Source organism: Onychomys torridus, chromosome 21 (genome assembly GCF_903995425.1).
Source record: "Onychomys torridus chromosome 21, mOncTor1.1, whole genome shotgun sequence".
Lineage (NCBI taxonomy): Eukaryota > Metazoa > Chordata > Mammalia > Rodentia > Cricetidae > Onychomys > Onychomys torridus.
The window spans coordinates 8,943,862-8,955,500 of record NC_050463.1 but is presented as its reverse complement, the minus strand read 5'-3'; the positions used below and the strand labels follow the sequence as shown (position 1 = coordinate 8,955,500).

Below are 11,639 nucleotides of genomic sequence, written 5' to 3'. Positions count from 1 at the left end.
ACAGTACAAGAAAAGAAACAATTTAGTGACAAGCCCACAGAGTAGAAGAAAATCTTTGTTGATAGAGGATCCATATGTATAGCCAACAGTGGACTAATATGTACGCAAGCAATTAAATTCATATGCAACAACTAATTATTGGGCTGGAGAGACAGCTCAAGGGTTAGGAGCACTTATGGCTCTTGCAGAGGACTCAGGTTCAATTCTCAGCACACATGGTAACTCATACCACCTGTGGCTCAAGTTCCAGGGAATCTCATGACCTCTTCTGGCTTCTGTGGGCTCGCTCCTCCATAGATGTGGTGCCCATGAACTCTCTCTCACACGCACACAAGGAAATGAAATGGACAAATAAATACCAAGAATTCAAAGAACACCTAAAACAAAAGAACTGATAAAATAAATAGAATTCTAAGCAAAGAGCTCCAACTAGTCAGCAATGTATGAAAGTTACTTCCTCCTGATACCAACTCTCAAAAACTAAAATTACTTTCTAATGTGGAATTCAACATTTACAGACATACTGTTTTATGTAATTCTTTCATCCAGTTTATTATACATAAAGAGTCTCCCAAAAGCCTAGAAAATTTAGAGACCAACAGAAATGAAATGATGAGGCAATGTACCCAACTACTTTTAAAAAATGCATTATCCAGATCCTCAGCCAGGCCCCAGGTGGAGCTCCAGGTGTCCAACTGTAGAGAAAGAGGAGGGACTGTAAGAGCGTGAATTGTTGAGACCAAGATTGGAAAAAGCACAGGGACAAATAGCCAAATGAATGAAGCACATGAATTATGAACCAAAGGCTGTGGAGCCCCCAGCTGGATCAGGCCTTCTGGATAAGTGAGACAATTGAATAGCTTGATCTGCTTGGGAGGCACCCAGGCAGTGGGACTGGGACCTGTCCTTAGTGCATGAGCTGGCTGTTTGGAACCTTGGGCTTACACAGGGACACTTTGCTCAGTCTGGAAGGAGAAGACAGGACCTGCCTGTACTGAATCCACCAGGTTTAAATGAATCCCCAGGGGTGTCTTGCTCCTGGAGGTCATGGGAATGGCGGGGTGGAACTGGGGAGAAGGTGGGGATGGGGGTGGGAGGGGGAGGACAGGGGTACCCATGGCTGATGTATAAAATTAAAACACATAATAATAAAGAAAAAAATTAATTTATAAAAATAAAAAATAAATGAAAAATAAAAAATGCATTATCCAAAATGAAAGTTATCTGATAAAACAAATGAAATATAAGTTTGCTCTGAGTAAATCATATTTACAAAGTTTAACTTCATTAACAACCTTTATTTTGATCTTTGCTTTCTCTTCTTGTTCTGGCAGTGGTGAGGATCAAAGCCAAAGTAAAAATGTTGGACAAATGTTCTAAAACTAAATTCTAACCCTAGCTCTAGTTCCATCTCATAACAACTTGTTCAATATTTGCATATCACTTCAGCTTTTTCAAATTATCAACACCAGGCATTGCAACAATAAGTTTTTCCATAACAGTGTAGAAAACCAAGGTACCTCCATATTGCATGCTTAATTCTGAAAGTTCCTAATCTACCATGCAGACATGTGAATATATTTGAAAAGTACAGTCTAATACATATTTTCAGAGAATCACAAACTTGTTTGAAGCAATAGTACTGTCTGTGTCCATTACTAGGCATCTACTGGCAAAACTCATATACACATACTTCTAGTTTTATAATCATAAAGGAGATTAGGAGATTCTAAGACACCTGACTGAATGGACTTATGTATTTGCATTGACGTAAGAAAGATAACTCACTTATGGCATGAGTTTTTTTTTTTTGTTTTTTTTTTGTTTTTTTTTTAAATAACATGACAAGGGGAAAGCAAAAGAGCAAAGAGAAATGGCATACACTTTTAAAGCCTAATCTCATGCTGGTAGCAAATATGCTGAATTATATTTCCTGGTATCATGATTAGGGGCAGCAGTAGTGATGCACTGTGATGATCATGTATACAAATACACAAAATTAGCAAGCACTCCATAGCCCATTACACTCAAATGAAATACATATGGTTTGATGATTTTAACGAACTTTACACTAAGTAACTATGAAAATGTAACAGTGTAGGCTAAGGGTTAATGTTCACCAGTTTGGATGTATTAATTACAAATCTTCATTTTTCCCCCACTTGTCATTATTGAAAAGGATGCAATCTATGGACTCAAAGAAGCACTGGTATTAGTGGAAAACAGAGTTCAATATATTGTAATGAAATACTTAGTATATAACAAGTGAAACAGGGCAAAGCAAAGCCTAGAAAAGTGACATTTGCAAAAGTAGGAAATTCTCCTCAGTAACTAGGATATATTAAGAATAGTAACATTCTGGAAATCTGCCTGAAAATTCAAAGATAATCTGAATCATGAAAATGAACAAAATTGCCACCCTTTTAAAAATAAGATTAACTTGTACTATGAATTACTACTTCCTTTCACTATATCACAACCTTCCAGGTGAGACCATTGTTACAATCACAAAAGATAGAACTATATTCAACCACAAAGCACTTTTAACAAATAGTTAAAACTCCAAACTATATTAAAGTATATTCAATCCATTTAAAACAAATATCAAGCAGGTTAGAAATTGCATCTAATGAGGAATAACACTGTCATTAATTTTAATTGAAAAGATTCACTAGAATTCATTACATTTTATTGAGATAAATGGTATGATCTTGCTCATTTTTGGCCAGAGAACAACTTACAGCAGCCTAGTACACTTCTTGTTTTGACGAGCAAAGAAAAACTTATAATAAAAGTTGAACAATGTAAGCATAAGATAAATTTTACATGTTAAAAACCAGTTTCAAACTGATGAATACACAATGGATTTTAACTTACGAAGATACACAATTTTAACCTGGGTGTGGCAGATTTTCATGAATTCAAGGCCAGCCTGGTCTACAAAGTGAGTTCCAAGATAGACAGGGCTGTTATACAGAGAAACCCTGTCTCAAAAAGCCAAAAACAAAACAAAACAAACAAAAAACATATATAATTTTAAACTATGCTGAATATGAAGATGCCTTCTGAGTAAATGGGAAAGATAACATGCTTTAATATATTTACTGGAAAAAATGTACAAAAGTCAGCCAGGTATGGTGGCACATACATCTTTAATCCTAGCATTTGGGAGGCAGAGGCAGGCAGATCTCTGTGAGTTTGTGGCCAGCCTGGTTTCCATAGTGAGTTCCTGGAAAGACAAAGCTATGCAGAGAAACAATGTGTCAACAAACAAAAGAAAACAATGACAGTTCAAAAATTACACTTGGGGCCAGTGATGAGACTCAAATGAGTAAACGTGCTTGCTGAGGAAGCATGGCAGGGAAGGAAATCTTCAATGTTGTCCACTGAGCATCACACATATAAATAAATAAATAAAACAAAAAACTTTTTGGAAGAAAATAAACTACAAAATATAAAATCTATGTAAGAATGTTACTCTGAGAAAATCTAAGTATGCATCTAAATGTAAGGGAACTGCCAAGCAATTAATAATAATAGTATAAAAAAGAACATGCCATAAAATGACAGACAGAAAACACTAACAACAGATATACATTTTCAACTTCACATGAAACACTATTACTCAAAATGTACCTTAAAATTAAGCATACTGGACTATTAAAAATGCATCTGAATTTAACAAATCCAATACAGCTTTCTCGCAAAGGAGACTATATTACTTGATTTAAAAACAGCCATTGAATTAAAATTCAATTGATTTACCAAACGGACTTTTATCACCAAAATTCAAGTAGTTTCTTTATACAGTTGCTATTGTTTCCTTGCAAAGTGTCCTGCAAGTTTTCAACTGTGGGCTAAAGTTCTTATCCTGCCCCAGCTTTCCAGCCATCGAGGAAAACAGGCAGGAAAATAATGTCATTTTACTTGCCAAACCATACTTCAAAAGTTTTTTTTTTTTTAAGTCAAGAGGTCTTGTATATGCATAAGAATGGAACAAAAATTAAAATATTTATTAAAATTTTTAGTGTATTTCAGGTTTTCAGTAATATTCTACAAAAAATTGTTCCAGCTCTTCACATTTCTTGCTTATACAATAATCAACTACATAAGAAAGTAATGACTTACTTGAAACGTAAAATTTTCTTTTGTGGGAATAAAAGGCATGCACCAAGCCTAGTACAACAACAGGTTTTATCCTGTGTACACTTGCATATGTAAGTAAAAATTACACAACTGCTGATTTCATATTCTCTTGGTTTCTCTCCATACTTCTTTCATTCCTTGCTATAACAGCAAGCTGGCTACAAAGACTCTCATATGATTTACATTCGTATAAGTTCTATCCACTGGATTTCTTTTCATTGTGAGTTCTTTCATGTTGGTGAAGATATGTAGAACATGTGAATGCTTTCCCACATTGCTTACATACATATGGTTTCTCTCCAGTATGGTTTCTTTCATGTATTTGAAGGGATTTTGAAAAAGTGAATGCATGCCCACATTGCACACATACATATGGTTTCTCTCCAGTGTGGATTCTTTCATGATTGTAACAAGCCCTATGTTGGATAAAGGCTTTCCCACATTGCTTACATGAATAAGGTTTCTCTCCAGTATGAATTCTTTCATGTTTGTGAAGGTATGTGGAACATGTAAATGCTTTCCCACACTGCTTACAAACATAAGGTTTCTCTCCAGTGTGAATTCTTTCATGAATGTAACAGGCACTGGAATAGGTGAAAGCTTTCCCACAATGTTTACATGAGTAAGGTTTCTCTCCAGTGTGAATTCTTTCATGGATCAGAAGCTGAGAGGAACGAATGAAGGCTTTTCCACACTGTTTACAAATGTAGTGTTTCTCTCCAGTGTGAGTTCTTTCATGATTGTTACGGGTTGTGGGATCACTGAAGGCTTTTCCACAATGCTTACATAAATAGGGTTTCTCGCCAGTGTGAATTCTTTCATGTTTACGAAGGTATGAAGAACGTCCAAATACTTTCCCACACTGCTTACATGCATAAAGTTTTTCTCGGCTGTGACTTCTTTCATGTTGGAGAAGGTGGTAAGAATGAATACATGCTTTCCCACATTGTTTACACACATAAGGTCTGTCTCCAGTGTGAGTTCGTTCATGATTATAGCAGGCCCTTGGATGGATGAAAGCTTTTCCACAATATTTACATGCAAAAGTTTTCTCTCTAGTATGAATTTTATGATGTTTGATAAGGTGACTGGAATTAATGAAGGCTTCTCCACACTGCTTACATACAAATGGTTTTTCTCCAGTTTGGAGTTTTTCATATGACTGAACATAACTACATGTCATGAGAGCTGTTTCCAACTGCTGCTTATATTCACGGAGACTATGACTTGTCTCATAATCTTGATCAGAAGTGAGACTCCTACAGTGCTCATTAGATAGCTTATTTTCATAGGGTTTCTGTCTGGAAGGATTCTCATAGGTAAGAAAGGACTCAGAATGTGTAAAATCTTTCCAACATTTCTTATGTTTCAAAAGCTTTTCTACATGTTCCTGATATGCATATGGTTTCTCTACAGTTGGACCTCTGAGGTGCACATCTGACTGTGAAAGACCAATGACATCATTTTCACACACATTGTTTTCACATACTATTATTCCAGGAGGCGTGCACTCATTAACAATATGCTCTTGAATCTGTTGGTGGGTTTCTCCATACTGAATACCACATTCAAATTCATAGAATCCTTGAACCATATGAGTGCTGCAAAAAATGAAAAGAATATTACTGTAGTTTTATGGCTAGCCGAGAACAGTATTAGAGGCTGGCTACTGTGGTGCACACTTGTTACTGCAGTATTTAGAAGGCAAGGGCAAAGGACAGCAAGTTCGAAGCCAACATAAGCCACAGAGAAAGACCTCATCCTATGGGAAAAAAAGAATGTTTACTATTGCCACAAGAACTTAGGAACCTAACAGGACTGATCATTGAGCCACAGCCCTGAGAGTAACAATCTTCTTAGTTTCTCTAATACACATAATCACAAAAAGAATGGTGAGAAAACACTGTAGACACAGTCATTTGTTCAGGCTTTATCATGCTTTGTTCTTTAAGTATCTCAAGTTACCAAAGTTGAATATTCCTTATGAAAAATCGTGTGGATCAAGCTTCATGGAACTGGGACAGCAGAGTATTTTTAATGCAGTTATTGAAGGTAGGTTACAATATATCACAAACATACTTTTATTCACATACATCTTATATTCAAAGTCTAAAGGCAATATGATAAAAATATACTAAATAATTTTGTGCACAAAGGAAAATTTTTATATAATGAATTAGAAAAATGCCCCATATAGTTTAAGGTTACATGATATAGTGCAAGATTACATTACAGACTTGGGATCCTTTAATTCTGAATGCTCAAGTTCAATGAAGTTTTAGATTGAATCAATTTACATTTAGCTGTACTTGGATTATTTACTTGGGACTCAGATTTCCTTTTACTCTCAAGTATTTAAAGTAAATTTTTTTTTCCTTTGAGTGTAAATTACCTCAGATTTCTCCTAATGTTTTGGTAATCCTCTCCAATATGTTCTTCCTCGGCTTTCCCTGAAAGGTAAACCCAAGGAAAGTTATTATTCAATATTACATTAAAAATCATTTCATTCTAGTCCGCCCACGCACCACTGTGATATAATGTAACAAAGCACACAATATTCAACAACATCTTTCCTTTCAATATTTCAAATTATGCAACTACACAGAAGAGCAAGAAACAGTTATTTCTCTGAATGAACAAGGGAAAGAATGACGCTGTATTTTTTACCTATGGAGATCAGGTTGCTAAAGGTTTCCTTCATCACATCTTTGTAGAGCTCCTTTTGATAAGAATCCAACAAAGCCCATTCTCCTAACGTGAAGTTCACAGCCACATCCTCAAAGGTTACTGGCTCCTAAAATAATCCACATACATTTATGTGATTAATGTTGAAAAAACACTGGAAATAGAGTGACTTGATTCATTCATTTCATGCTTTGCTCTTAATCTATTCCTTATACATCATGGCTAGCATTACTTTTTACTATTTACAAATACACATTTACTATTCATTCTAACTCTCACAGTGTCACACAATTCTCATGCCAGTACGGAACTGTATGATAAATGAACACCTGTTGTGATGTTTGCCTCAACTCTTTGTACAATGCATCTTTAGTAATTTAAAACCCACCAGAGTAGACACCAGCTCTAGGGAGCCTGTATAGTTATGAGAAATGTCTATTTGTCAATAGAAGCTAATTATGAAGCCTAGGGACATCCACTGGAATAGAAACAACCTGCTTAACTATAAAGGGGGAATTGCTGCCATGCAATGCTTTATAACAACAAAATAGTATTGTGTATATTCCTAGTAACTTTCTAACTATTTACCTATTTCTGGCATGCTAAGAGATTAAAACCCCAATGAAATTGAGATGAATTCTCTCTTATCAAGACTATGAATGTGCCAGGTATGGTGGTGTACACCATTAATTCCAACAAAGAGGAGGCAGGGGTAGATGGATCTCTGAATTTGAGGCCAGCCTAGTCTACATAGTAAATTCCAGGACAACTAGAGCTACATATACAGTGAAACCCTGACTTGAAAAAAGAAAAGAAAGACTGCGAATGTCAGCCCTAAACATAACATTTTAATCAGTTCCCTCATGCCCAAGGCTAAAGGAACATCAGAGAAAAGCTACTAAGAGCCAATGCAATACCAAAGAATCAAGTGTACAAATTCACAAACTAATGCATGACAAAAGAATGACAACAAAATATAACTAATCAACTTAAAACATATAGGAACTAAGATTCATAGCCCTGAGTAAGGAAGTCAACATGCAAATTGTATTTTTTTAAAAATTTGTGTGGTTGTGTGCACACTTTTGGTGGCCAGAAAAGAGTGTGGGATCTGTTGTGTGACACCAATTCTGAAGAGACATGAACAAATGTCTACTCACCCCAGATAGGGAACTGATGACAGATGGAAGTAAGGATATCATCAAAGTCTAACTTGATAAGCCAATGTGTTTTATTGGATTACTTACAGGAATATGTGTGAGCAAAAATGCCTGAAAGACCTTAGTATCACCAAAAGCCCAACCCCTATACGGATGATGGCTCAGAAAAGTTGGAAACCTGTAGCACACCACACATGGAACAGGCAGCTAGCTCATCAGTATCTTTTCTGGGCACCCATGAGCCTCTAAAAGGCATCCCTGCTGAACTAAGAGTATCTTCCTGCAGTCTTTACTGTTTACAAAATTTTGAGAACAAGGGGCCTATTGAATCTGGTCTGTTTCAGGATGTTCCTGAGGCTTTAGAGTTGTTTGTTTTAATGAGCTTCCCAGTGAGATGAAATGCTTCACCTCTTTTCAGAATATCCTGAGTCTTTTTTGGTTTGTTTGTTCTTCAAGACAGGGTTTCTCTGTAGCTTTGGAACCTGTCCTGGGACTCTCTCTGTAGACTAGGCTGGCCTTGAACTCACAGAGATCTGGCTGTCTCTGCCTCTCAAATCCTGGGGTTAAGGCATGCACCACCACCGCCTGGCCATCCTGGGTCTTAATGAGTTTCCTTCCATCCAAGATGAAATGTTTTATCTCAGAGGAAATTGCTACACATCAGCATTCCCCTAAGTAACCTGATCTGGGCACTGGGAACCAAACTTGGGTCTTCTGGAAAAGCAGCAAGCACTCTTAACTACTGAGCCATCTATCCAGCACCTAAAGTGTTCTCTTTCAGAACTAATGGACAAAGCATGAACAACATTTACTTTACATCACTGTCATTTCCTGTAATATGAACTCCAATGCAATCTACTAGATTCATATTTCTCTAATGTGTGGCAAATGTAGTTTGTATTTATATCTGTTGCCATATGCAGTATTTTTACATTTCTAAAGCCAGCTTGAAAATATCATAAGAACATGGACACAAAACCAAATAAGGAAACAGTTTAAATCTAACCTCAGATACAGGCATGCATAAAACATACCAAGGCAAAGAAAAAAATCCCAGGGTGTTTTTGTTTGTAAAGCAAGCTGAAAGCTACAAGTTAAACCTCTAAGAACATGCTGAGTGTGGTCCAGCAAGAAGGCTTAATTGGTAAATGTGCTTACTTACCTCTATGCCTGATGACCAGAGTTCAACCCCTGGGACTCATAAGTGAGATCCAACTTCTGCAAGCTGTCCTCTGACCCCGCCATACATATTGTGGAATGTGCATACTCACAAATACACACACACACACACACACACACACACACACACACACACACACGTAAGTGTAAAAAGTTTAAAAAAGAAGAATGCATAGTACAAAGTCACATGTAGGGACCAGTACAAATGCCTCAGAAAGTAAATGGGCCTGTCATAAAGCCCAATATCTTGAGTTCAATGCCAGGAATCATGTGGTGGAAGGAGAGAACCAAGTCTCATAAACTGTCCTCTGACCTCCAAATATGAACCTACATTTACATACAAATAAGTAAACAAGTGAATGTAATAATTATTTAAAGTCACACGTAGAAGATGTAGAAAAGCAGAAAAAGATGAATAAGCATGAATCAAGTAGGCAGGGCATCAGATGGTGACTTGAACAAATGCCTAAGGTCCAGGCAGAAATTTTATTTTTGAGACAGAACCCTAATATGTACCCCAGGTTAGTGTCACATTTAACCAATGTCCTTTCTCATCCTCCTGAATAGTTACTGCAGACATACACAACCACCAGTTATTAATTTTAGTGGGAATTCTCAGAAAATCAGTTATTAAAAAAATCTTTGAAGTGTAATGTTTTTTGAAAATACAAACTGCAGAACACAATGTTTCATTATGAAATTTTGATACATACTACAGACGTGGATACAAAGGTTTGGTGTTCTTTCAGTAAATACATACACATCCACTTAAATGCAAAAAACTTTTTGATTGGTCTCTCAAGCAGGCAAAAGAGGTCATAATCATCATGCACAAGGGCCCCTTTTCACTTAGAAATAAAAACTTCCACTGTATATGCTTGCCTGCTTGATTTGACATGGCTGAGCATCCTTCTGCAGAAGTGAAACTTTTTGCAATGCACAAATCAAATGCTTTGATTTGTGTGGTTATTTTCTTGAAACCCAAAAACATTTTCTAACCATTCCTTCCATCCTTCCTTCCTTTCTTCATCATTTCACTGCAGCCCATGGTGCCCTCAAATGCAAAATCTCCCTGCTCTACATTTCCAAGTTCCAGGATCCTGAGTGTGCAATACTAAATTGTGATTATTTTTATAACTATTTGTTCACATTAAAATAGTTTGTAGATGTGATTGCATTGTTAAAACAGTAATTATTTGCTAGTTTGAGGGTTCATGTATATGTTAAAGTTTTCATTATTTTGTTTATAAGCAAACTGTTGGGGACTCATGATTTTTCTTTAAGGACTTGGATTCAACACCTCTGTGCCTTTTAAATTATCAAGGTTCATGTGGAACAAGTCAGTAAACTAGAATGCCTGACTGACAGTGACCCTAACCTGATAACCTACCTTCAGTCTGAAGAGAGGTGATGCTCAGTTAGCACTTAATCACTGTAAAGTAGTGCAAAGTAGGAAAACCATATGGAGGTGTCATGAGTCATCTGGTTTAAAATTTATGTGTGTGAATGGTGTGTTAAGTGTGTGTGTTAAATGTATTTGTTATTGTGGGTATGTGCATGTGTTCCTGTGTGTTCATGTGTGTGAAGACCAGAGGTACATGCAGGATGTTTTCATGAATTGCTCTCTACCTTTGTATTTGAGACATATTCTCCCACTGAACCCATAGCTCATTAGTTGTTGAGACTTGTTGGCCCATAAGCATTATGGATCCACCTGCATTTGTCCCTACTTCCCTAACCCTAGATCTAGAAGGGGTCATAAGGTCAGCCCAGGCAGAGACATGTTGTAGGCCTAGATATGCAAACTTAAAAGTTTGGGATAAGGCAAATAACCAAGTTTTCTCACATCTTTTTGTTTTAATATATCCATTTTCTGCCAAGAGAATTAAAACACACCAACAAAGAAATTTCAATGAACAGAGAAAATAGTTACTTGGGGGTAATATTCCACAAAGTATTCAAGAGTTCTAAAAAGCTTACATCAATTGCTGATGAGGATAACCCCGTTACCTCCTCCGGCAGTGGATCATATCCTAGTGATGAGACAGAGATGCCTAACAATTTAATTCTACATCACCATGCCTTGTATTGCTTCCTTTACCATAAACTCTCTCAACATCTTAATATTCAGAAGTGGGGCAATGTAATCCACAGCAACATCGAAGTTCTAACCAAAATAAACCACCAAATTCACAAATACTTATTTATTCCAAGGGTTAGGAGAAACATATTTAATCTTGACCACCACAGAAATTCACTTTGGAGGTACATTCTGAATTCAGCATTCCTGTGTATTATAAAACACAAACACTGTGCAGAAAGCAGCGCGGTGACAACCAAAATTACAAGCTCAAAGAAGAGCCAGCGAGATGGGTTTGTCCTTCATGAGCACTTGCCTTTGCATGGCCAGAACCCACCTAAAAAACTGGGCAAGCCTCTATCCCTAAAGCAAGAGAAATTCAGAGTACA

General features: G+C 36.6%; 1 protein-coding gene across 1 annotated transcript in view; it reads right to left on the bottom strand.

The window, feature by feature from the left end:
* Positions 1-3,990: 3,990 nt before the first annotated feature.
* Positions 3,991-11,639, bottom strand: part of LOC118571469 (zinc finger protein 670-like) — a 24,581-nt gene continuing 16,932 nt past the window's right edge. Inside the window, 4 exon segments of the mRNA XM_036170494.1 lie at positions 3,991-4,734; positions 4,736-5,747; positions 6,539-6,596; positions 6,814-6,940. Of these exon segments, the coding sequence (XP_036026387.1) occupies positions 4,288-4,734; positions 4,736-5,747; positions 6,539-6,596; positions 6,814-6,940 (1,644 nt within the window). The 3' untranslated portion in view covers positions 3,991-4,287.